The following is a 26,126-nucleotide window of genomic DNA, read 5'->3' as shown; positions in this document are numbered from 1 at the left end:
CTGTTTTGGCACAGTTATTTCTATAACACATACAAAAACTGATTTTCATTCAAAATTGTATTTTTTCAATAATTTGCAAAATAAAAGTTAACAAAAACAACAATAACCCCAACCTCCATCTCCTAATTTTTATTTTCCCTCATTTCCTCACATGCTAAATGCCAAATCTCAATTTTAACTACTTAAGAACATATGATAATATTAAGATTGAAGTTAATGTAAACATTTACTTTTGCTTTTTTTTTTATAATAAATATATAAGTAACATACATTCAGAAAAATACAAATGACTTATATTATGCAGAGTGAAATGGAATGTATTTTTAAGATCGCGCAAACATTGACTTTTTTAAAATCATATGGAAATGAATAAGTAGCCTTACATAAATGAACAAATATAAGTCCAAAGTGCACATTGACAGCTAAGATGTTCTGAACCTCCCCATCAGAGCAAATAAAACTAAATATGACAAATAAGCCTCCTCAACTCTTTCCTTGCTCTTAAAGATTTAATCCATTTTCTGTTGCATTGCCCTTTTTTGTCAAATCAATTCAAAAAAACTTTTTTTTTTTTTTTTTTTTTTTGTTGCTATTCCAGAAAACATGCACATTTGAACCAATCAGAGCTAACTATTTCTGCTGATCACATGTCAGTATGTCAGCCAATTGAATGTATAAATGAGTCCAGGCATTTTGCTTTGCTGCGTGCTTTCGCACATTGACGTGACTATAACTGCAGCAGCTAGGGAAACCGGCATGCCGTCCGTGGAATAAAATAAATAATACCGTGTATTGGAACAGCATTCCGACTGCGTTCCTGACCGTTCTGGCCCTCTTTCACCCCTGGGTTTAACCATAACTTTCAAGTTGTACGGTTTCGACGTAATTTGTACAAGTGAGCTTTTTTAAATGTGTACGGCGTAAGTTCAAAATCTGTACGTTTTTCCTGCATTACCTTTTTTTTTCTCCATTCGGATTTCGTTACCGTTTCGGCAACGAGACAATGTGCGTTACTATTAAAGATACACGATAATATCGGTCACCGATAATTATCGTCCGATAATAGCAATTATGACGTCACACAGATAATCCAGATAATAAAAAAATTCAACCGATAATGCAATCCGATAATTATATACTTGATTTAGCCTCCAAATGTGCGCAACCGAAGAATTCAGCACGCCGCCTCCTCAACCCCTCCCCTCTCTGAAGCCCCTGAGGGAGGAGGGGTTGAGGAGGCGGAGTTACACGACAAGAAGTAGTTGAATATTATGGCGGCTGTTACTAAAAAAACGACGCTCTCGCCATCTGCGAAACATGTACCGTAGAAGTTCCAGCCAGAAAGAAAGCGTCCTCACTCAAAACCACTAACCCAGCAGCCGTTTAAAACTGCGTCACAAAGATTTTTGGAACGAATACGAGGCTGCTGTTAGCGGGAATGCTAAGGCTATTGTAAACACAAGCTAAACTACGGGGCTTGTGACAATACAGAGTCGGGCTGTTTGGGGATGCAGCCCAAGGCGGGTGGTAAATTTGCATCTAAGGCTAAACACCGGCACGACTGTAGACCGATAGTCGGCAAGTAGCCGTCTTCCGACGGAGCCCGCTGCTCTGGCCGGTCCGGCAGGCCGCCTCGCCATAGGCGGGGCAGGCCGGGCCGAGCCGAGCCCGATTTCCCGGCTTCAGGACCTCCGGCGAACACCCCGGTTTCTCGAGCGTTCCCCCACGGCGTGCGAGCAGAGCCAGGACCCGAATACGCCGCGGCGAACCAGTCAGGGCGGGCGGATTATCCGGTACGGACGTAGTTGCCGCCGCCGAGACGAGACACGGTTTGTTTTTTTTACCGAAATGTTCCGAGAACCAAAGCCCTGGATAAAAAAATAATGCATTTTAAAGGACCACCATTCTTCATGAAAAAGTGATGTCCAGTAAGCAAACTTATCATGACGGCACAGTGGTTCGATGATAATTTAACATGGAGAAAACGAAGTCAGCCAGCCAATAATGCATCCAGTATGTAAAATGACGAGCGGTCAGATGACTTTGTAACGCTGCCTTTATTTTCGGCTTAACAAAACTCAGGCACAAAACAACACGCACGCGGATGCAAGCTCCAACTCCGTCCAAATAGTCCTGCCGTGTGTCAGTTTAGCTGCTGTAAAGCAAATGTCGCGAAAGCCGCAAATGTAAACAAAGCGCTGCAGAATGGGTACATGACATCTTGCTCTTTTGAGTTAATCATTTTCACAGTGTGCAACAAAGCATATAACATTACCAATCACTTTTCAAATTATTTAACTTATTTCTCTGATCAATTACAGTCACAGTGGATAATCAAATTCTTAAATCAACATTCTGTAGCCACAAATATTATTCAAAATCTTTCCTTCTTCCAAGTTTTTGTTTTTTTAGGATTAAGTATAATAATGTATTGCTTAAAACAAGGCTGTTAAGATTATTTTCAGCTAGCTATTTTTCTTCCAAGAAATCTGAGAGAAATACAATTGAAGCGATGGCAGATAATTTCACTTATTGTCAATAGATTTACACTTAAAACTGACTAGTTTTAAGGAGGTGTGTTTTGCAGTGTATTAATGTTATATATGTTAGGAATGGCTTACTTTTAAAGGCATTTTTGTGCAACTTAGGTATTTACTCTGTAAGTAATTGTTGCCAAAAGTTTACCATTACACAATGTTAGACAATCTGTCATTATTTAGATGTTTGAATTGACGACTTGTTCATATTTTATGTTGAAAAAAAGAGCAATAAATTATATTTTTGCACAGTAATATTGTCTTTTGTGTGTACTTTAAAATTTTACATAAATCTTTTAATAGAATTATCGGCTTGACATTATCGGTTATCGGTTGGAATGAGGAGGAAATTATCGGTTATCGGTATCGGTTGAAAAATGTATTATCGTGCATCACTAGTTACTATGCGTTACGTTGGTTGAATGACGCGAGAAAAGTCAGACACGGAGAGAGAAGAGGGTTTGTTGTGACGCTGTAGCATATGCGATGCTAGGCTAGGTGGCTCCAATACTTCCTAACTGTATCCGACAGCCTACAATCTACGCCTAGATATCACATGCATATAGAACTACATGGGAAATGACAGACTCGGCGTCGGCGGCACTGGCAAACAGCCGCCATTTTAAAGCAGTAGACTTCTCAGAAAGGCTCTGTTGTAGTGAACCTTCCTAACTAACCTAAGTAACTTTTTATCTAAAATTCTCCTAAATCGTCAAAATCTTGACTTGAATCTGTCTTTAAATGATGAAACAGTTTTCAAACTTTCACATGTCGAAAGTAGACAGAAGGGAACTTAATGCAAAAACGGGGGCAATTTTAACTTTAACGATTGATTCACAACAATAAATGACTTCCAAACATAGCAAAGGTCACTATGTTGTTATTGTTTTTTTTTTTGGTTTTTTTTTGGGGGGGGGGGGGGGGTTTTTTTTGGAAAATTAAAAAAAAAAAAAAAAAAAAAAAAAAAACATGAAAGGTAACACCAGTTACTTTGCCAAGTAACAAACTTCTCTTAAATTCAGGTAACTGAGTTACTAACTCGATAACTTTTTGGGAGAAGTAAGTTCTAACTAATTAATTACTTTTTAAAAGTAAAATTAACAACACTGGTCATGAAGATGAAGTCTGCAGAATGAAAAGTGACAAAAGCGGAGATTTTCTCTGCCTATTTGTTGGCTAACACAATTTGCCCGCAACTATTGCTGATCACTTCTCAGAATTAGCAAAAGAAATGTTCCCTGACTCAAAGATTGTATCGGTAAGTTAATTTTATCAATTGACCTTTTTAATTTATAATTGGACACACAAACGAACTACGTTCAAGTCAAACTGAATTGCGAGCTGAAGTGCCATGAAGTGCAGCCATCAAAAGACTTGATCGAAATTGCCAAAAGTGCTCCATACAATTATAACAAAAGTCACTGTTGAATTTTACTAATCATGATGTAGCTGAAGATATTGTTCTTTGAGTGCACCAGGTTATATGGTAAATTCATATTATTTGAAAAATTAAGTTTTATTTTTGTTTCATATTGCATGCTATACAGTATATGATGTTGTAAGATTAGTCACCAATTTGTAAGGGCGTACGTTAGTGATGGGATTTTCGGTGATCCGGTTCATTTGGATCGGCTCAGTGAAAAGAGCCGGCTCTTTTCGGCTCTCAAACGGCTCTTTTAACTTTAGCTTTTCTTTTAAATATTTATGACAAATTTAGCATATATTTTGATAAATGACTTGGTGAAATAAATATTGCACTCAACTGACTGCGAATAGCAACAATTATCAAGCAAAGAAAAGGGTTTTTTACTTATTTTATTGAACATTAAAAAGGCTCCAAGCAATAAACAAGCAACAAAATTAAACTTCAACCAACAACAATCAAACATGCTGCATCATAACAAAAATAGTGACTAGTAACTGCAACAGAAGCAGCGAACAAAACAAACATAAGCTACTCCTTGCTTTATTTTAAATTTGCATTCAAGAACACTAAATACTTCAACTTCGACGGGCTGATCCGGCTCCTTCAATCAGTAATTATTTGTCCAGTCTTTCTCATGGAACCTGCAGATGCATGTGTTGACTTCCATCCTTCATTTAAAAAAAAAAAAATTCAAATTTCTAAATTAGTCTCAAATTAATGAAATTCTAAGTGTATCAAATGTGACACATTCGGCCATAAGGCGTTAAGTTTGCAGGCACGGCATTCTGCCCTATTGTCATGTGACTTTAACCAATTAAAATGTCTCCAAATGTTATTGCGTTTTCTGCTCATCTTGAAGGCCTACAAACCGCGTTCTTGTGTCGTCCTTTACTATACATACAGACAGACAGACAGACAGAAGGGAAAATGACCGAGCCGGCTCTCGAGGGAGGGTGCCGGCTCTCATCGTTCACTTCAAAGAGCCGGCTCTTTGTACCGGCTAGTTTGCGACCGACACATCACTAGCATACGTCACTATTTATAAGATTGCTAACGGCCTCGGGTTAACAGGTATGGTTTACCCCTAACCTCAACATAGCTACGATTTGACCCGTGACAAAAATGAGTATGACACCCCTGGTTTAACTCATTGGCTGTTATTGACGACGATAATTGTGCAATTCATCGTTGAAACTCAGCCCTGAAAATGCTAACTCTGATTTAAATCTAAAATAACAACTGATTTTTTGGTCATTTCTCTATCAGTGTTGCCTGATCGCAATGTGAGTTCTGGCAAAGGTCTTCTCCGCCGCTCCTCAGCCTCACTCAGCAGCCAATCAAATGCACACGGACAATAAACTGGCCAATCATGGCGAGCAAGGTCACCGGTGACGGACGAGCTCAAATGGCCGCTGTAAACCTGCAAGCCCAGCAGCAGGGAGCCGCCGGTCAGCCGGGCCCCAAGAACCGCCTCGCTTCCGGGGGGCATGGAGGCAACAAGAGTAGCACCGGGTCAAAGGTCGCCGGGCAATTGGCGAGCGGCGCCGGGGGGATGCTCAAAACCAAAAGCAAGCGGGAGAGGAGTGTGTCTGTGGATTCTAATGAACCGAGACAGGCTGCTTCCAAAAGTCAGGAAGCTGATACCAAAGCAGGTGAGACAAATGGGTTCATTTTAATGATCATAATCAGTTTTGGAGCAATCTGTAACCTTCTTACGCGCACTGGTTCTTAGCCATGTTGCAGATATTTTCAAAGAGTCACATTGAGTAAGAATGAGTAGAGATATGCACATTTTGGTGACGATCGGTTGCGGAATCCATAAAATGTGCACTGTCAGTCAATGTAAGTAAATTCATCACGTCGTCACGATAAACCCCCTTAAAAGGATCTACGAATAGAAAGACTTGTAGTTCTTAAAAGATAAACGGTATTATGAGTTGAAGTAATTTGATATGAAAACCCCTTTTGATGTTTTTGTTTTTATACAATTTGTAAAATTAGTTTAATGAGTAGGTCGCCATTGTTGTTGCCGTCGCAGATCGGTGACGTTACATGGTTACGCTGCCGGGCTTGCAAAGTATGATTTTGGCGACATAAACATGTCATCTGTTCAACCCTTTCAATTTGAACCTGAGAGGAACATTAATGAGCATTAAAGCACTGTTGATATTTTGCAAAAGCAAAATGAACAGGAAAGACGGGACAAGACGAGTGTATGACAAAACCGGTGTTCTGCCAAAATGTGCTACACCGGCGAAACGTGCTACAAGAGGTGAATTTGACACCCAAAGACTATCGTGCGCTTTCAGCTCGTTTTGTTTAGAGGCATACAGACAGAACATACTAAAGATGCCTTAAGAAAATGCTTACACGTCGTAATATCAAATAAGGGTGGTTTAAATGCGTATGTAACTAATGTGGTCAACAGATCAACAATCTGCTCTAAAGCTACCACAAGAAAACACAATGCTTAAAAGTATAAGAGGGAACCACATGCAAAAAGTATTTTGAGGCAATGAAAAGGTAATAAAAGACTCGATAAAAACACAACTACTAAGTACTCACCGCTTTTAACCGATGTGTGCATGTGCTGAATTGCAGAACACCGGTAGTGTTCGTCTAGTAACGGTTTACAAACTATGTCATCACCCTGGGCGTCCATTGCACGCATAAAACATGGCGGTGCCCTCCGTAAATCAAAACGTACCAAATATTACGGATTTTTAAATCAATGGCGATATTTTCTGTGTTTCTAATAACATATTTTAGTAAAAGAGAACAATTGTGGCTTATTAGGGCCTAGAAGGTTTAAGGTCCAAGGTTCCCTTTAAAGAGACAGACGACATTTACTGTTCATTTTGCTTTTGCTGCTAGTTTTGTGAAATATCTAGAGTGCTGTCATGCTTATTAATGTTCCTCTCGGGTTCAAATTGAAAGGGCTGAACAGATGACATGTTTATGTCGGTAGAGTCATACTCTGGAAGCTCGGCAGCGGAACCCAGTGACGTCACAGCCCTGCGAAGGCAACAACAATGGCAGCCAACTAGCTGAACTAATTTTACAGATTGTATAAAATAGAGATGCACAATAATATCGGTCACCGATAATTATCGGCCGATAATGGTAATTGTGATGTCACACAGATAATCCAGATAAAACTAAATTCAACCGATAATGCAATCCGATAATTATATACTTGATTTAGCCTCCAAATGTGCGCAATCAACAGTTTTGTCCAATTCTGCTAGTTTTAAGGAGGTGTGTTTTTGCTGTGTAGTAATGTGATATATGTTAGGAATGGCTTACTTTTACAACCATTTTTGTGCAACTTGGGTGTTTACTCTCTACGTAATTGTTGCCGAAAGCTTACCATTACACAATGTCATTGTCATTGCCATTGTTTAGATGTTGGAATTTACCACTTGTTCACATTTGATGCGAAATAAATAGCACAAAATTACATTTTTGCACAGTAACATTTGATCTTTGTATACTTTAAAATTTTACATATTTGAACTGAATTATCGGCGGGACATTATCGGTTATCGGGTGGAAGGGGCAGGAAATTATCGGTTATCAATATCGGTTGAAAAATGTATTCTTGTGCATCACTAGTATAAAAACATAAACAGGGGTTTTAATATCAAATTCTTTTCACTCATAATAACGTTTATCTTTTAAGAACACAAGTCTTTCTATCTATGGTTTAAACACCTGAAGCAACTTTCTTTAACTTGGTCATTTTCACTAGATGTTGCAAAATTATTTAAAGGAAGTCGATTTTTGTACTGACATAATTTGACTAACTTATAAGTGCGAGTGTTAAACCCAATGTTATGTCTTGAGATATAGTGGGGCAAATAAGTATTTAGTCAAACACCAATTTTGCAAGTTCTCCGACTTAAAAAGATTAGAGAGGCTTGTAATTGTCAACATGGGTAAACCTCAACCATGAGAGACAGAAAAAAAAGAAAATCACATTGTTTGATTTTTAAAGAATTTATTACCAAATTAGAGTGGAAAATAAGTATTTGGTCACTTACAAACAAGCAAGATTTCTGGCTGTCAAAGAGGTCTAATTACTTCTAACGAGGTCTAACGAGACTCCACTCGTTACCTGTATTAATGGCACCTGTTTTAACTCATTATCGGTATAAAAGACACCTGTCCACAGTAACAAAGGCTACTATCAGTAACACAATGCGCCGCCAGGGGCTCAAATCCTGCACTGCCAGACGTGTCCCCCTGCTGAAGAAAGTACACGTCCATGCCCGTCTGCGGTTCGCTAGAGAGCATTTGGATGATCCAGAAGAGGACTGGGAGAATGCGTTATGGTCAGATGAAACCAAAATAGAACTTTTTGGTAAAAACACAGGTTCTCGTGTTTGGAGGAGAAAGAATACTGAATTGCATCCAAAGAAACCCATACACACTGTGAAGCATGGGGGTGGAAACATGCTTTGGGGTTGTTTTTCTGCAAAGGGATCAGGACGACTGATCTGTGTAAAGGAAAGAATGAATGGGGCCATGTATCGAGAGATTTTGAGCAAAAATCTCCTTCCATCAGCAAGGGCATTGAAGATTAGACATGGCTGGATCTTTCAGCATGACAATGATCCCAAACACACAGCCAGGGCAACAAAGCAGTCTCCAGATCTCAACCCCTTAGAAAATCTGTGAAGGGAGTTGAAAGTCTGTGTTGCCCAATGACAGCCCCAAAACATCACTGCTCTAGAGGAGATCTGCATGGAGGAATGGGCCAAAATACCAGCAACAGTGTGTGAAAACCTTGTGAAGTTACAGAAAACATTTGGCCAATACTTTTAGTATTGACCAAATACTTATTTTCCACCATGATTTGCAAATATACTTTAAAAATCAAACGATGTGATTTTCTTTTTTTTTTTTTTTTTTTTTCACATTCTGTCTCTCATGGTTGAGGTTAACCCATGTTGACAATTACAGGCCTCTCTAATATTTTCAATTGGGAGAACTTGCACAATTAGTGGTTGACTAAATACTTATTTGCCCCACTGTATACTGTAAGTATAAATCGCAGAAATACTTAATGCTAAACACTTACACCTCATATCCTCTTGTTTCAAATGAATGGAAATGCTATTGAGACTTCAGAGGGTTCAGAAACCTTAACTGCTTTTTGTCATAAATTACAGCCCAGAGTGATGCGTTTCATTTCTTTAGCATATTGTAAGATAGACTAATATCTCGCAGTGTATCATTAGAAGACATTATAATATTTTAAAATCCATGCAAAAGTTCACTTCCGTTAGCCTCTCTGTTTCTAAGCTACCTTAAAAAAACCTACAGATGACGAGTCTTAACCTCCTCCGTGACAGGAAGTCAACGTAATATCACCGAAAATGCCCTGACCTTTCAGCGAAGTGGCAGAATTCCCCCCCACCCTTCACTTCCCCAAGGTTTCTGATAGCGGCACTGACGTGTTTTACATGAAAACACCCTTGAGTGTCCTCACTCGCAAGGCTGCGTAGCCTTTTATGTTCCCCCTCGTTGAAAAGATGTGTTTTGTGTACTTATTTTTGAGGTCACATGGAACTGTCTTATGTGTATTAAGTCACTGGCTTCTATTGATGTTATGATCATTATTTGTATGGTGCATTAAGTCATTGGAGTCTATTGATGTTATGATCATTATTTGTATGATGACATATGTGCTTTTGCACAATAAAGGTTGAGAAATACCTACCTCTGCTCTTCAAAAGCACCCGGGAGCTCAAGCAGTGATGAATTAACTAGCGATTTAACCTTCAGTTTATTTCTTTTCTAGTTCTGCCTGGCAACATCTTATTAAAATTGCAAACATTGCTAGTTAAGGACAAATTAGAATGAATAAATAACAGTAATGTATTCTTCTTTCACTTGCATCTTGATTTTGCAGATGAACCAAGAGTTTAGAATTGAAATAAAGGTCAAGCTTGTCTTCAGTTAAGCCTTACATCACTGTGCTGGACAATGCTAGTGACCAAGGCAAACAAATTGGTTCAATGGCTGACTTTATTGTAAAAAGAATCCTGTGGCTCTTGGCAACATAACATTGGCAACCAAACAAGTAATCACTGCGGTTGCACTGGCAGGAGCTCCCTCTGCTGTCCTTTTCATGTACTAATCCTGTTATTTTCACATTTCCCCTTTTTGTTTTACTCTGTGTGTGAATTTGTATGTGCTGAAGAGGGTGTCACGCGCAGTAAGCGTCGATGTGTTCTGGAGAAGAAGCAGCCATACAGTGGAGATGAATGGTGCTCTGGACCCGACACCGAAGACGATGAAGACAAGCCTCGTTTGACCACGCAACGTGAGACCAAATCATTAAAGTTTTTATTTATACTGTTGTGAACAGTTTATTATTCTGTTCTTTGGATGGTAGCACTTAAGTGAAAGACAACACAAGTACAAAAAGTACAGAAAAAAGCATGATTAACAACATCCATTTTTTTTTTGTTGGTCCTTTAACTTCTAGTTCTTCCATCACGTAACAACAAATGAATCTAAATTCAAGATGTACTTTATTTTCAGGCGAGCGAGGGCTGTCAGGACCTAGGCAATCTGATAATCCACCTGCAGGGACTGCCACATCTGAGCCTGTAGTGGCTTGTGGACCAGGACCAGTAACTGGACTGAAGCCAGGACCGCCTGCGCCTCAGCCCTCACAGCAGCTGTTGTATGTCTTCACAACCAGTATGGCCAACAGGTAAGCTACACTTTACAGATCTAAAATGCATTTTGAAGCATTAAAATGTAGAATTTGAGATTATACCACTTATTAATACTCATTTTTTGTTTTGTGGTTCAATAGTGCTGCAGAGGCAGTGATGAAAGGGAAGGTGGATTCCATTCTTCAATTCCACCAGCAAAATGTTCCACGAACAAAGTTGGAGCAGGTCAGCCAACAACAAATAAGTGTAATTGTATATGGCGGAAAACACTCAGGTGACTTGAAGTTCCGCTCTGAGATCCCCAATTTGGCCAAATTTCAAAATTGTCCGATATGCGTGTGTGATACATCATTGGAAAGCTTAAAATCTAAATTTTCTGGGGGAAGAAAAATTCTGAACAGGAGGGCATTTAGAAAAAAAAAAATTCAACAGCAAAACCCTAACTGGAGGCGAGAGCACACGAGAGCAGAATTACAGACGCCACGACTTGTAACGAGATAATATCGCATACTTAGCTTGTTTCGATCCAAAAACTCCATGAAGCATGTATCACCGAGTGTCAAGACACAGCAATGGCCACAGCCTGATTTTTTTGGGGATTTTATGGGTGAAACATGGTAATATAACAAGGGACGCGATGCAGAAATCGCAGACAAGGAGTGGTCGAGATGTTCTTTTTCATGTATTTACCCTTTCAAACGTTATTTTTCAATTTTTCTTTGTTTGGATCGAATATTTATAATCTAAAACATTGGGGAAAATCCGACAGTAACGAAAAAAATACAGTTAAGCGATAGTTATGAGGTAGATATCGGTGACTTTTTTTACAGACGCCAATTTTTTCATTGTGACGTAGTTTGTTTAAAGGTTTAACATATGCGAGTGAATAATTTTTTAATGTCGTTTTTTGTTTAAACTAAATATTAGACATCAATTAATGATTCTAAGCTAAAAATGACAGACATTTCGAATAATAAATATGATTACTTACCTTCTTTTTATGGCTAGGTTGAAACAAAAGCGGTTGCGCGACGTCTGTAAACAGGGGTTTCCAGGGTAAAACGGACAAATAAAAAATAGCTCAGGGGCTTAATTCGCCATGAATCTGCTATTGCAGCATATAGACATATTGTTCTATCAAACACAACAGTTCTTTTGGCGTAAAATACAGCAGTTTATTTTAAAGAGGGGTGCAAGAGCAGAAACTGCTTTTTCAGTCTTGTCTGTGATTTCAGCCATATCCAATTTTTTAATATCTTTTTGTCATCTGTCTGACCACAACTCATGTAGCATGAGGACCCATTGTATTTGAGGCAATCTGGCGTCTAAACTTTTCTTTTTGTCCCATCTAGGGACATGCACTGCTTAGAACTGGTGAGAAGGTGAACTCCAGCACTTCTCCACCCGCAGGCACACCTAAATCCAAAAGTGGAACCCCTCGACCCAACTCGGCTGGAGGCAGTGTCCCACTCTCTGCGGGAACTCCGATGTCAGCAGGCCGCTCTGATAATGACTCTCCTCAGACCAGACTAAGTGGTCTGTCTGGTTCTAACTCTATTCTCCCCAATAGGCCAGAGGGAGATGGCAAAGGCACACCTTTAGGCTCAGTCTCAGGAGCTGTACACGATGAGGGTCTTCCCGTTCCTAGTCTTTCCCCATCAGGGAGTCCTTCCCTCTTGTCCGTGCATTTACAGGGTGACACAAGAAACAGAAGTGGCCCTGAAAATGTAGGCGGTCTTTCTAAGGAGCAGCTTGAACACAGGGAACGTTCATTGCAGACTCTGAGAGACATCGAGAGGCGATTTCTAGGCACTGGTGAAAGACCTCATAGTGACACGGGAGGCTTCAACAATAACCTTACGAATAATGCTTCCAATGAGATTAACAACAGCAGTAGTGAGCGAGGCGCTATTCTTGAGGACAATAACGGTACGAACACTGGGGATTGCGGTAGCATGGCACTGTCGGCCTTGGCCTCACTGGGAAACGTAAAGAAATTTGAAGAACCACTGCAGTCCATAATGTCTCAAACGCAATTGCTCAGCACTGCTACCCACAGCCCGGAAATAGACCATCACCATAATCTACAGCAGCACTCTCATCATCAGATATCCTCACCTGGTTTAGACATGGGCCCCTTACTTGGACCGGAAGGGCTTAATCAAGAACAAATTGCGTGGCGGAAACTACAAGAGGAGTACTACCAGGAGAAGAGGAGGCAACAAGAAATGCAAAGTCCCCAGAACTTGAGGATGATGACTGAAATGGGCTTGCATGGAGGTCCCATGATAATAAGGGGACCACCTCCCCCATATCATAGCAAGCCTGGAGATCAACAATGGGCTTCTCGAAACATGATGGGAGGAAGAATGGCCGAAAACGTACGAATGGCAAGTATGCATCAAGAAGGACCTGGGCGCCCAAGGTTCCTTGCACAGATGCAGAGAGGGACACCAGGTGGAGAAGGGTTTCCTGGTAGTCCAGGGGGGCTTTTATCTGTCGATGGTCTAGGACCTCAAAGGCCTACAAGGCCAGAGATTTGGCTTGATAATATGCCAAACAACATGGATGGCGGAGGTCAATTCCATGGCTGCTACCCTCCACAGCACTTGCAGGACGAGCCAGAGCATTTATTAACCCGTGAGGAATTGTTTCGGATAACAGAGAAGCGACAAATGCAGGGGCTTCCACGGTTTGAACTGGACCGGATTATTGCACAGAGGCAACATGGCAATATGGGCTCGAGAATCATGGAAAATCCAGGGGGACCAGACTTCTCCAATTTGATAATGGGGAGAGGTCCACCTTCAGATCAAGGGGATCCTTTGGACTTTCCTAGTTCACGGGACATGATGAGTTCTCCTGGAGGTGGGCCTCAGATCAGAGATTTATTGGACTCTCCCCTCGGAAGCAACCTTACTGTAAACATGAACCCACAGATGAATCTTCAACAACAACATTTGACTCTGTCACAAAAGCTCAGAAGGGGCCAAGAAAGAGCGGGACCTTTTGGTGAGTTTATCAGTCCTGGAGAAATGGCAAGAATACGAGCGTCGCAAAATGAGAGAAGAAATATGGCAATGGTCTCAGGACCTGATGGACCATTTCGTTTTCCGACACAAGGCCCTTTCTCCAGTGGTGAAGGTCCATATCCTCAGCAGCCCCCTGAGCTGTACGGGCCTGAGCCGGAAAGCCGAAATCCATTGGGAAGTACGTCACGTCTCAGTCATATGCCAATCACTGCAGACCTCAGAGCAGGAGGTTCTGGTCCCCGGCATTCTAGCGACCTATCTGTTAATATTCACCCTCTGGCTTCTCCTACGGTCCAGCATCCTCACCATCTTAGTTCTCCATCCTTTCACCGAGATGCATCAACTCACCTTCCGTCACCGTCTGCTCCAGGACAGAAGTCTCCTTCAATTATTGTCCCTCCAGGTCCTCACCCTGCTCTTCCCCCTGCTTCTGGTGCAGGAACACCTTGTTCTTCTTCCATCAAATCGCCCCAAATAATGGGGCCTTCTAACCATGACTTGCACTCCCCTTCCAACTCACCTGGACGGCTGAAGTCCCCAACTGTGGCTATGGGCTCTCCTACGTGGATTTCTCCGAAAACGGATCCTTCAAGTCCAGGTGGACTTACCGGTGTGGGGGCTTCAGGTAATGGAGGAACACACCCTGAAACAGGTACTCTTTCAGATGCAATCTGATTGCATAATTTATCCTGATAGTTTTGGTGACATTTACATATTTTTGCAGGTCGATCACTACCCGCTAGAAGTTCCAACTCCACCCCAAATGGCCAACCAGGCTCGATGAATCCTAGTATGACATTCACATCTTCGCCCAATGCCCCACAAACACAGAATCCTTTGTCGCTGATCATGTCTCAGATGTCCAAGTATGCTCTGCCCAGCGCCACTCCCCTTTACCACGATGCAATCAAAACAATTGCGACTTCTGATGACGAGATGATGCCCGATCGACCTCTTCTGCCTGGTGTCAGCATTGGAGGTATTAGGGCTGCAGCTATTGATTATTTTAGTAGTCGATTACTCGATGAACTAGTTAGTTCGAATAATGGAGTAATCGGTTAAAGAACGTGAAAAATTAAAATTCCTGAGCTGAGCCTCAAACGGTATTGAAAATAAATAAATGAGGATCTATGTCCAACAAAAGAACAAATGGCTAACTTACATAGCAAAAGTCCGCTAGCTTAAATACTATAAAATGCTAACGTTTTTTTTCTAATGCTCTTAATCAATGGTTCAAATGACTCATATTCCCACAAAAAAACAGCTAAATATACATATAAACTAAATTACGAATGCATTAAAAAAACATTAGCCCAAACAAAAACTAAGCTTATGTTGGTCTTAACAGGGAGCAGTTGGATTCAGGCTTGTGAAATGAGGCAGACCAGAGGGCAATGTATCCACTCTAATCAAAAAACTACCGTAATTTCCCGAATATAACGCACACTTTTTTCCCCTCAAAATAAACTTGTAAAATCATGGTGCGCATTATAAACGGGTACAGGGATGGAGACAAAAAATAAATAAATATATATATGCATAAAGTCCGATTTTTTTAATTGACACTGCCATGTTGCCGACCATTACGGTACGTGACGTCACCATTTTGTTTTGGTCGAGGCGAGCTAGGGAAGGAGGCGGAGTATGTGCGCCTTGAAAGGTGGAAAAGCGCTAAATAAGTATAACACCATTTAACACCATCAAACAACGGAGCTAATCCGTGTTGCTTTATTGACATTCAGGCTGCAACAAAATATGGTAGCAATGTCTGTCTCACATGCAACCTGCGGAATATAACTATCTTTCCGGCTGTTCCCTCAACAAAATACCTCCCCCGGGAACTATACAACGTGCCAACATACGTTCCGCCGGTGAATTTTGTTATAACTCGCTACACGGTAATACTTCACTCTGATAGGTCGAATGATTTCGTCTGTGTTAAATTCTGCTTTTTTCTCTCTTCATAAAGCACAGAATTTAGTTTCTTGAACTCATTTGAGTCAACGTTTATTGACGCTCCACAACTCGGACCGTAAAAAACGTAACACAACTATATCTGTCTCTCGGGAAACTCAAATCCAAATAATAATAGTTCCTATTGTTACATTCTTGTCAACAGCGATGCGCTCTTCTGATTTCCGACCTAAATCACCACCTTTATTTTACTGTATCAATCCATGGAAGAAACATTTATTCATCACGATGAAACGGGCAAGTTATACAGCAGCCTTTAAAAGAAAAGTCACATCTGTTTTGTTTTCTCCTGGATTCTGGTAAGTTGAAGAAGTTGTCAGCTCATATTATTACCGTACATATTGTCAGTTTACGGTAATGTTTTAAACTACCGATGTGCTATGCTTGTGCTGTGTTTCACCAGTCAGTAAAATGACATTTCTGTATCTGTACTAAAGATGCACCGATACCGATACTAGTATCGGCAGGGGGCGCCGATCCGGCCCGAAATGGTGGTATCTGTATCGGCGAGTACAAACAAAGACGACGCCGATACCATTTACCGGTCCATTATTATAACATTTGACCGCAGCCTTTTTTTTCTCCTCCTGGCGCTCACTACACTCTGTCTCTGTGTTGTGTGATGACACGTGAACACCAAGCAGCTATCGCTATTGGCCTGCTCCAGACCAATGAGAACGGGCCAATAGCCACTCCTGACCAATGACAAGGCCGCTTGGCGCTGACATGGCGGCGGTCGGGAAATATTTCAAAATAGAAATCCCGTCAATTAAAATCAATGGCTGCATGCAAGATTTGCAGCCTGAAAGTTTCGAGATGTGGAGTTAAATCAGCCAGTTTCAATACCTCGAACCTGATAAAACATTTGAAGATGAAACGTGAACGAACACAACGAGTTTGTGCCTGCAAGAGCAGGACTTCTCTGCAGATGAAGGGCGCTGGACTGGAGCAACAATCTCTGGTCAGTTCATACGTCTACTTTACTTTTATTGTCTTTTACTGAAAGAAATGCTGCATTAATTTGGGAACTGTTTCCAAAGTAGGGTTGCCACCTTTCAGAAATAGAAATTAGGGACTCCCCCTCTCCCGAAAAAAGGAGGCTAATACAGAGACGGGATGCTGTGGTCAATTATTATTACTTATTATAATTGTTAGCGTCCGCAAATGCGGAAACAAGGTTGGACCTCGAAGCGGACAACAAGCGGGGGATATGTACAAGGGTTTAATTGCAAACAAAAAATTACACGCGATCGCGGGATAGTAGAAAGAACAAAAGGAGTCCGTGACAGTAGGTCGACGAAGCTCAATACTACAAACTCGAAGGTTAACTAAGACGATAGGCAGCGAGCCAAAAAGCCAAAATAAAAACACTCAAATACCTGCACAGGGTAGAGGTTACAAACGAGTGCAGCACACTAACAGAAAAAACCCAATGCAGGGGCGTAACAAGCAAATGTAGCGAGACTATAGTGCGAGATGTCAAATGGCGATCAGCAAAGCAAATATCTCAGCAGCCTTCTCGGAGCTCACCCGTGCTTAAATGATGCGTTGATGAGCCTGCATTGGATTCAGGTGCGACGTCAGGAACGCCCCCACGAACAGCCCAGCAACAAAACACAATCTAACCAGCAGCAGAATGTGACAATAATTTCATGAAAGTTGCACTGTTTGGCCTTTGAGAGGTTTAAAAAAGTTTACTCAGTTCATTCAGTTTATTATTATGAACTTATTTTTACTTTCTTACTGTTGGGCTACTATTATACTTTGTACTAGTTTTTTTCCTATTTTGCAAAGGTAAGCAACAGCCTGACAAAGCCTTGATAGCAATGATTTCACATCCAATTATGTAGCTCTTTGGGGGAGAAAAAATTTTTGTATATATATATATATATATATAAACAGGGTGGTATCGGTATCGGCCGATATTGCACAGCCAGGTATCTGTATCGGGGCCAAAAAATGGTATCGGTGCAACACTAATCTGTACACAAGCTCTGCTTTCTTGTATTCTTCTATTTATTGGTGCTAAAATTAGGGTGCGCGTATAAACGGGTTCAATAATGTTCCCTAGATTTTACAAGTAAATTTGTGGTGCGCGTTATACACGGGTGCGCCTTATATTCGGGAAATTACGGTAAATGTAAACACTTTCAAAATCAACCATTACAACGTCACTTTAATTAAATGAATACTTGAAGCAACGAAATTCGAATATTTTTTTCTAATCGAATACTCGAGTTAATCGATTAATTGTTTCAGCACTAGATCCCATTTCAACAGTCAAACTAAGGATATCAAACCTACCCAAAAAAAAAAGGGGGGGGGGGGGGATCACAAAAATATAGACCTAAGCCAACACATGTCCAGATCTTGGATTTGGTTTAGGATTAAATTTTTATCGAACTATTAGGGGTGTAACGGTACACAAAAATCTCGGTTCGGTACGTACCTCGGTTTTGAGCTCATGGTTCGGTTCATTTTCGGTACAGTAAGAAAACAATGCAAAATATAAATGTGTTAGTTGTTTATTACACACTTTTGTGCTTTCAACAATGGGAACATTTGCCTATACAAAGCTAGAATTCATTTGCCTATACAAAGCTAGAATTCTGCTCAAAAAGTAGCGGGTATTTAAAAATAATAATCCAACAACAATTTGCCTTTCAGACGTCAAAAAAGAAGTCCTGTGCTAAAGAGAAAAGCAGTCCCAATAACATTTTAACATGAATTTTACAATGAAATGCCTCAATGAATCATTTTTTTTTCTTATGAACGGTTTTCAAAAGCTTTATTGGTGGATTTTCTCAAGTTAAAGCGCCACGCAGAAATTAATAATTGTGCAAGAAGGATCTGTTTATTATTCATATTATTTAATTACAGGTGTTTTAGCTCATTTCAATTTATTTTATTTAAATGGGCTACTATTTATTTTATGATGTGATTATATTTTACAAATGTGAGGTAGTATTCATTTATATTGTATATTTTATGTTGTATAACATTAGTTCCTACTTGTTTTGTTGTGGTAGAAGGGTTTTGTATTGAAAACGGGGCCCTGTTGGTTATTATTATAGCAGAGAAGACAGCAGTACATCAACAAAGACAAGTCAACTGTGCCCCGATCTACCACCCAAGAGATCTGATGGACTCAAAAAGTGGGTTACGAATCGATTGCATATTAGTTTGAAAATCGACCGGATCCACCGTATTTTTACACGAGTGACTTCCGGTCTGCCCGATACTAGCTACCGGTAGTAGTGTTGACGCAGTAGGGTCGCATCTCAAGTCAAATAATAAACTCTTCCGTTCTTTTCTTGTGCGTCGTGTTGAGCCGCTTCTGGGACGCGTTTAACACACGGTTGACTTTAGCGTTTCACTGCATTCTCGCGGCGGCCACGTTGTCGCGCCGTTGAAGTTTCTGTCCTACCGTGTTGGTCCTCATTATAGTAGAGAAGACGGAGTAAATACTATCTACACATAGAAACTGTAACTCACAGCCTTGAAAAGTAAGGGTTACATTACGTCAGAAATTCGTTCGGTACCCCTCCGTTCCGAACTGAGCACCCCCGAACCGAAACGGTTCAATACAAATACATGTACCGTTACACCCTTACAAACTATTCTTTCAACTGTTAACCTACCAAATTTGTTATGCCAACAGGAAACATTGGGAACCCTCCGACATCCCAGGGCCTGGTCTCACAGAGTTCCATCGCTGCCCAGAGTGATTCCCAAAGCCCCGTGGGAATCCCAAGCCAAGGTCAGCAGCAACTATCCCATGATGCCTCGGAACCTGTGCTGTCTTCCCCAAACCCAATGGGCCTTCCTCTCATGACTTCCACCATGATGGGAGGAGGAAATGATGACCTCGGTCCTTGCAATATTTCACCAATGTCTCAAAACCAGATGGCGGTTTTTCCCCGCATGCAGCCTTCGTCTCACAGCCGTATGCGATCTCCCATTGGCAGAATATCTCAAAACTTTTCTCAGTCCAGCGAAGACATTCTTTCTCCTCAGCACCTCAACTTGCTAGGTAAAGACCCACACCAACGCCACCCTCATCCCTCAGAGACCTTACCGCCTCTTACCATGGGAGACGGCCCAGATCTGAGTGAAGTCATACGACCTACTCACTCTGGGATCCCTGAGTTCGACCTGTCTCGCATCATTCCCTCTGATAAACCCAGCAGCACTCTCCAGTATTTCCCTAAGAGTGAACCGCACCAGAATCCAAACCAGGGGCCGCAACCCCAGCAGCTCCTTAAACACTTAACTTCCTCCGGTCCTCCTCACATGTCATCATCCAACCCCCACTTGGCCAATTTGCAGAATATGCTGCCAGAGCAGCAGCTGCCTCCTCACCAGGGTCATGGCGGACTCGGACAAAATATGGCTGTCCTCCAAGGAAATACCAGGGGGATGGTGTCCAGTGCAGGCATGGGTGCTATGTGCCGTGGTGGACACATGTTTGGAAGGACAGGCATGGTTCCCCAACAACAGCAAGTCATGATGGCAAACAGCCTTCTCCACCATCCTGCCAGCCCATATACAGGAATGATGTCACCTCAGCAGCACCAGCACAATTTAATGGCGCGGCAAAATGCGATGATGATGCAGGCCAAGCAACGCAACATGCCCATCCCGGGAGACCCCTTTAGCACCCAGGGTGCTTTAATGTCCCCTCAGGGTCCCATGATGGCCCCATCCCACACGCAGACTGGAATGATGGGACCGCAGTCTCTCAGACAGCGGGGTATGTCTCTGGACAGCCCCATTGGGTACGGTCCTGGCGGTATGACCAACATGCCTTTTTGATCCACCTAAGCGTCGACGTTATAATTGTACTTAGTGTATCATTTGTTCTTTACGGTTACATTTAAAAAAAAAAAAAAAACAATCAGTCACTGTTTTTTATTTGACAATGAAAAGATCAAATTATGCACGGATTGGCGTGACCACTTTTTTTTTTTAATTTTTTTATTAACGTCTGTTTTTGGGAGAAGAAAACTTAGGAACATCAGTAACAAGCTTCCTGTGGTGGACTGCTACTTTATACTTGTACATTGAAATATTTAAGAGCCTTGTAAAATGGTCCGAGATTAAAAAGAGCGCTTTTCTAGAAAAAAAAAATACTTTATGTACATTTCTGAGATTTGCTTGTTTGTTGGGAATCATTTGGCAGATAAGAGTGCCTCGAATTTATAATTTTTGTCTCTATTTCTTCAACTACCAAAAACTGCTGCGCAAAGGAGTTATATATATATATATATATGAAAAAAATAATATATACCTGCTGTATATAAAATGCAATTTGTGATTGTTTGCACTCATGTTCTGTACAACTGTGTTTTAATATGTCTAAAAGAAAAGAATGGTCAGAATCTTTGGTGGGTTTTACATGGAACGGTGGTTGTTGTTTGAGGAACTCAGACGGGACACATTTGCAGTCAAATAAATGAAAGCCTTAAATAATTCTTGGTGTGAAGACTCATCCAAACAGTGCTCCCCTTGAAATATTTGTAAATCTTCAAAACTGAATGACCTCCCCCCACAAGTTTATATTTTCAAATTTGTGCACGCTAGGGTACAAACTACCGTCCATAACAACCAACATTATTATTTGTTTAAGCTTTCTTTTAAACAATAAAACTCCCAAGTGCAAACCTCTGCCTAAGCTGCGGAATTTAAAGCATCACCATATTTCAGACATCTGACCTTTGACCAGGGGTGAAAGTGGTTACAATATCTTGCCGGAACCCCCCGACGTGAAGTTCGCCACGGAGCCAGAAATTGGGGGGTCAAAACTACTGAAATGCAAAGAAAACTGGTTTGGTAAGTTATTTCTATAACACAAACAAAAACTGATTTTCATTCAAAATTGTATTTTTTCAATGATTTGCAAAATAAAAGTTAAAAACAGCTATAACCCCAACCTCCATCTCCTAATTTGTATTTTCCCTCATTTCCACATATACTAAATGCCAAATCTCAATTTTAACTACGTACTTAAGAACATAGGATGTATATTAAAATTTAAGATAAATGTAAACATTTACTTTTTGTTGGTTTTTAATAATAAAGATACAAGTAACATACATTCACAAAAATAAGTAAAAATGACTTAAGATCGCGCAAACATTGACTTTTTTAAATAATAAATCAATCAGTAGCCTAACATAAATGAACAAATAATAAGTCCAAAGTGCACATTGACAGCTAAGATGTTCTGAACCTCCCTATCAGAGCAAATAAAACTAAATATGATAAATAAGCCACCTTAACTCTTTCCTTGCTTTTAAAGATTTGATCAGTTTTCTGTTGCATTGCCCTTTTTTTTGCTATATCAGAAAACATGCACATTTGAACCAATCAGAGCTAACTATCTCTGGTGATCACATGTCAGTATGTCAGCCAATTGAACGGATAAATGAGTCCATGCGTTTTGCTTTTCTGCGTGCATTCGCACATTGACGTGACTTGTCATCGTCAGACTCAGATTACTGCAGCAGCTGGGGAAACCTCCATGCCGTCAGTGGAATAAAATAAATAGTAAATATCGGTGGAAACGGATTACGCTGCACAAGCACTTTTTTGTGCTTGTTAAAGAAGTTACAGCTCTGTGAGAGCCACAAATCTTGGTTGTTTGTAGGTGACCAAATACTTATTTCCCACCATAATTTGCAAATAAATTCTTTAAAAATCAGACGAAATGATTTTCTGGATTTTTTTCCCCTCATTCTCTCATAGCTGAGGTATATCTATGATATTTACTGGCCTCTCTCATCTTTTTAAATAGCTGAACTTGCACAATTGGTGGCTGACAATACTTTTTTGCCCCACTGTGTGTGTGTATATTAGTGTACTCAAAACAGAATGAAGGATTATCAAACTTGCAGGATGTTTGTATAGGTGATTCAATTTTGGGGTAATGAAGTTAAGAGGCTCCTCTGTCCTCCACTGTCCTGTATTATTGGCACGTGTTTGAACTCGTACTCAGGATTTAAAAAAAAAAAAAAAAAACACCTGTCCACAACCTCAAAGAGTCACACTCCAAACTCGACTATGGCCAAGCCCAAAAAGCTGTCAAAGGACACACCAGAAACAAAATTGTAGACCAGAACCTCACCGGGATGACTTGATCTGCAATAGGTAAGCAGTTTGGTGTGAAGAAAGCAAGTATGGAAGCAATTATTAGAAAATGGAAAACATACAACCACTGATAATCTCCCTCGATCTGGGGCTCCATGCAAGATCTCACCCTGTACAGTCAAAAGGATCACACGAACAGTGATCAAAAATCCCAGAACCAGACGGAGGGACCTCGTGAATGACCTGGGGAGAGCTGGGACCAAAGTAACTAAGGCTACTGTCTGTAACACACCCTGCCATCAGGGACTCAAATCCTGCTGTGGCAGACGTGTCCACCCTACTTATCCAGTACACGTCCAGGCCCATCTGAAGTTTGCTACAGAGCATTTGGATGATCCAGAAGAAGACTGGGAGAATGTCAGATGGGCGGAAAAAAAACAGAACCCTTTGGTAGAAACCAACTTTTTGTGTTTGAATGCGAAAGAATGCGGAATTGTATCCAAATAACACCATACCTACTGTGAAGCATGGGGGTGGAAATTTCATGCTTCACAGCATTTTTTCCTGTAAAGTAGGGGTCCCCAAACTACGGCCCACGGACCATATACGGCATCCTCCACATTTGGTCCGGCCCCCTGAACAATACCAGAGAGCATTTTGATTTTTTTTTTTTTTTTCCCAATAGTGTTATTTATTTCCTGGCTTTTTTCTGTGAAGAACCCAGAGAGGGTTATTTGGTCATTATCTATTTAATTAATAGTGTTAATATTATATTATTTATATATTATACTATATTATTTTTATTTTATTTACTTTTGTTCCGTGAAGATTCCGGAAAGGGTTATTTGATTGTGGCTTTCTGAAAAACAATAAATTTTTACATTTAAAGTTATGTGGCCCTCACAGGAAAAGGTTTGGGGACCCCTGCTGTAAAGGGATGAGGAGACCTGATTCGTGTAAAAGAAAGGATGACCGTATTTTATGGACTATAAGTCACACCTGAGTATAAGTCGCACCAGCCAAAAAATGCGCAATGAAAATTAAAAAAACATACTTTAAGTTGCACTGGAGTATAAGTCGCATTTTGGGGGGAAATTTATTTGACGGAATCCAGCACCAAGAACAGACCTGTCACCTTAAAAGGCAATTTAAAATACAATAGAGAACAACAGGCTGAATAGGTGTACGGTATGCTAACATTACATAACGCTAGAAGTTAGATCGGGCCTAAAAAAAATCCAGCCCGACCCGACCGGCCTGCCGATAAGTTAACCTGATTTGCAGGCCCGAGCCCGAAACCCCCCACCCCCCCCCAACGCGAAGTTCTATGTTTTATTTGTGCGGACTCAGGAGAAAGAGGAAATGCAGGGATGCGATGTGTAGTTGCGTTTTGTGTGATCACATTTGTGATGATGCCTGTACATACGTAAATATGTATAATGATAACAAATTAAAGCCTGTCTTTCGTAACGAATTCTCCACTCAAACAAGACTAAGATGGGTATTCAATAAACATATCTTTTATATTTGTGTGTCTTTTCTAACAGCCGGATAGTGGACTTGACATTTATTTTAATCTCTTCTAGATGGAAGAAAAAAAGCGCTAGTTTTCTCAATGTTAAATTAGAGGGAGTTGAAAGTCCCTGTTGCCCAACGACAGCCTCAAAACAACACTGCTCTGGGGGAGATCTGCATGGAGGAATGGGTCCAAATAAATTAAAAATCAAAGTGATTTTCTGGATTTTTTTCCCTCTCATTCTTTGTCTCATAGTTGATGTATACATATGATGAAAATTACCGGCCTCTCTCATCTTATTAAGTGGGAGACCTTGCACAATTGGTGGCTGACTACATAATTTTTTGCCCCACTTTAGGAAACCAAATAAACTCCACATTCATAGGTTTCATCCACTGGCATTTTAAGGTCACTTCCTTGTTAACTCATTGGCTGCCATTGACACAACTAGACGTGCAATCCATTTTGACATGGAGGGACGTTCAAAGATGAACAGCTAGTCCTTCCAGTTCAAATCAATTGGAGGTCTTCCGTTGTCAAAGGCGGGCAACAAGTTAATTTTGGGTCACTTTATTAAATTTAGGGTACTTCAGGTGATTTTCTGCTGATTTTAGGGCATTTCTTTGATATTTCCTGTTCCTTGGTCACTTCCTGTAGATTTTGGGAGTCTTATCAGCTCACATCTTATTAATATTGGGTACTTTTTTCCCATTGGAAATGAATGGAGCACTGGAATTTGGAAATAAATGGGGCTGTTTGTCAGATATTGGTGGGACCGTACGTTTTCCGCAAGAACTGTATCTTTGGGACGACTTGATTTCATGACTTTTTTTAAACCCTCAAGCCTGTATTTGAAGAAGTTGGAGGTTATAGAGTTAAAGACATACAGTGATCCCTCGCTACTTCGCGCTTCAAACTTTGGGCCCTCAGTCCATCGCGGATTTTTTTTCCATTTAAAAAAATTATATATATATATATATATACTGGACATATAATTTTGATGAGCTGTCCCCAGCCGATCATGTAGTGTCACTCTCCCCTCCCTCCCTCCCACCCACTACCTGCTCTTTGTTCGTCAGGCAGTGCACTGGAGTTGCTTATCAAAGTTAATGATGATTGACGGACGTTTGATCTAGCCACAGATGCCTGGAACCCGAAGCTTCAAAACGCCACATGCGTCAATCATTGTATAACTGGTTAAACAGTTGATGGGGCAACTCACTGTATGTAAGTAAGCAGCTTGAGCGGATTTGAGTGGACTCACGCAATGAAGCATTTAATAAAGACAAGCATTTTTATACTTTATTCTTATTTTAAAATGATTTGGTGGGACAGTAACATATTAAAAATGTGTATATATATATATATATATATATATATATTGGAAAACACAGACGACTGAAAAAGCAGTTTCTGCTCATGCACTCCTCTTTAAAAGAAACTGCTGTATTTTAAGCCAAAACAACTGTTGTGTTTGATAGAACAATATGTTTATATGCTGCCATAGCATATTCATGGCGCATTAAGCCCCCAAACTATTTTTAATTTGTCCGTTTTAACATGAAAGCCCCCATTTACAGATGTCGCGCAACTGCTTTTGTTTCAACCCAGCCATAAAACGAAGGTAATTAGGGCCCGAGCACTAAGCGTGCGAAGGCCCTATTGTTTTGCAAAGGATTATTTTTTTTTTTATTTTTTTTTTTTTTTTTTTTTTTCAGGGCAAATGAAAACGGCCAATTTGGAGGCCTGAACATGCACGAAAAGTCACCAAAATTTGCACATACGTCCGGAAAATTGTAAATTTCGATAATTTTGCAACGTTGCAAAAAAATATAACAAAATGGCTCAGTGGCGCCCCCT

At 40.6% G+C, this 26,126-nt stretch overlaps 1 protein-coding gene across 1 annotated transcript; it reads left to right on the top strand.

Annotated features, from left to right (window-relative positions):
- Positions 1-5,304: 5,304 nt before the first annotated feature.
- LOC130911155 (B-cell CLL/lymphoma 9-like protein) lies at positions 5,305-24,701 on the top strand. Its single transcript, XM_057828923.1, is given in 9 exon segments — positions 5,305-5,343; positions 5,345-5,615; positions 10,172-10,294; positions 10,516-10,690; positions 10,796-10,880; positions 12,008-12,144; positions 12,226-14,339; positions 14,412-14,666; positions 19,323-24,701. Coding segments are annotated over 9 exon segments (4,353 nt in total). The 3' UTR covers positions 20,477-24,701.
- Positions 24,702-26,126: the final 1,425 nt, after the last annotated feature.

Source organism: Corythoichthys intestinalis, unplaced genomic scaffold, assembly GCF_030265065.1.
Source record: "Corythoichthys intestinalis isolate RoL2023-P3 unplaced genomic scaffold, ASM3026506v1 HiC_scaffold_23, whole genome shotgun sequence".
NCBI classification, from domain to species: domain Eukaryota; kingdom Metazoa; phylum Chordata; class Actinopteri; order Syngnathiformes; family Syngnathidae; genus Corythoichthys; species Corythoichthys intestinalis.
The sequence above is the reverse complement of the archived record's forward strand: the minus strand, read 5'-3'. Positions and strand labels throughout refer to the sequence as shown.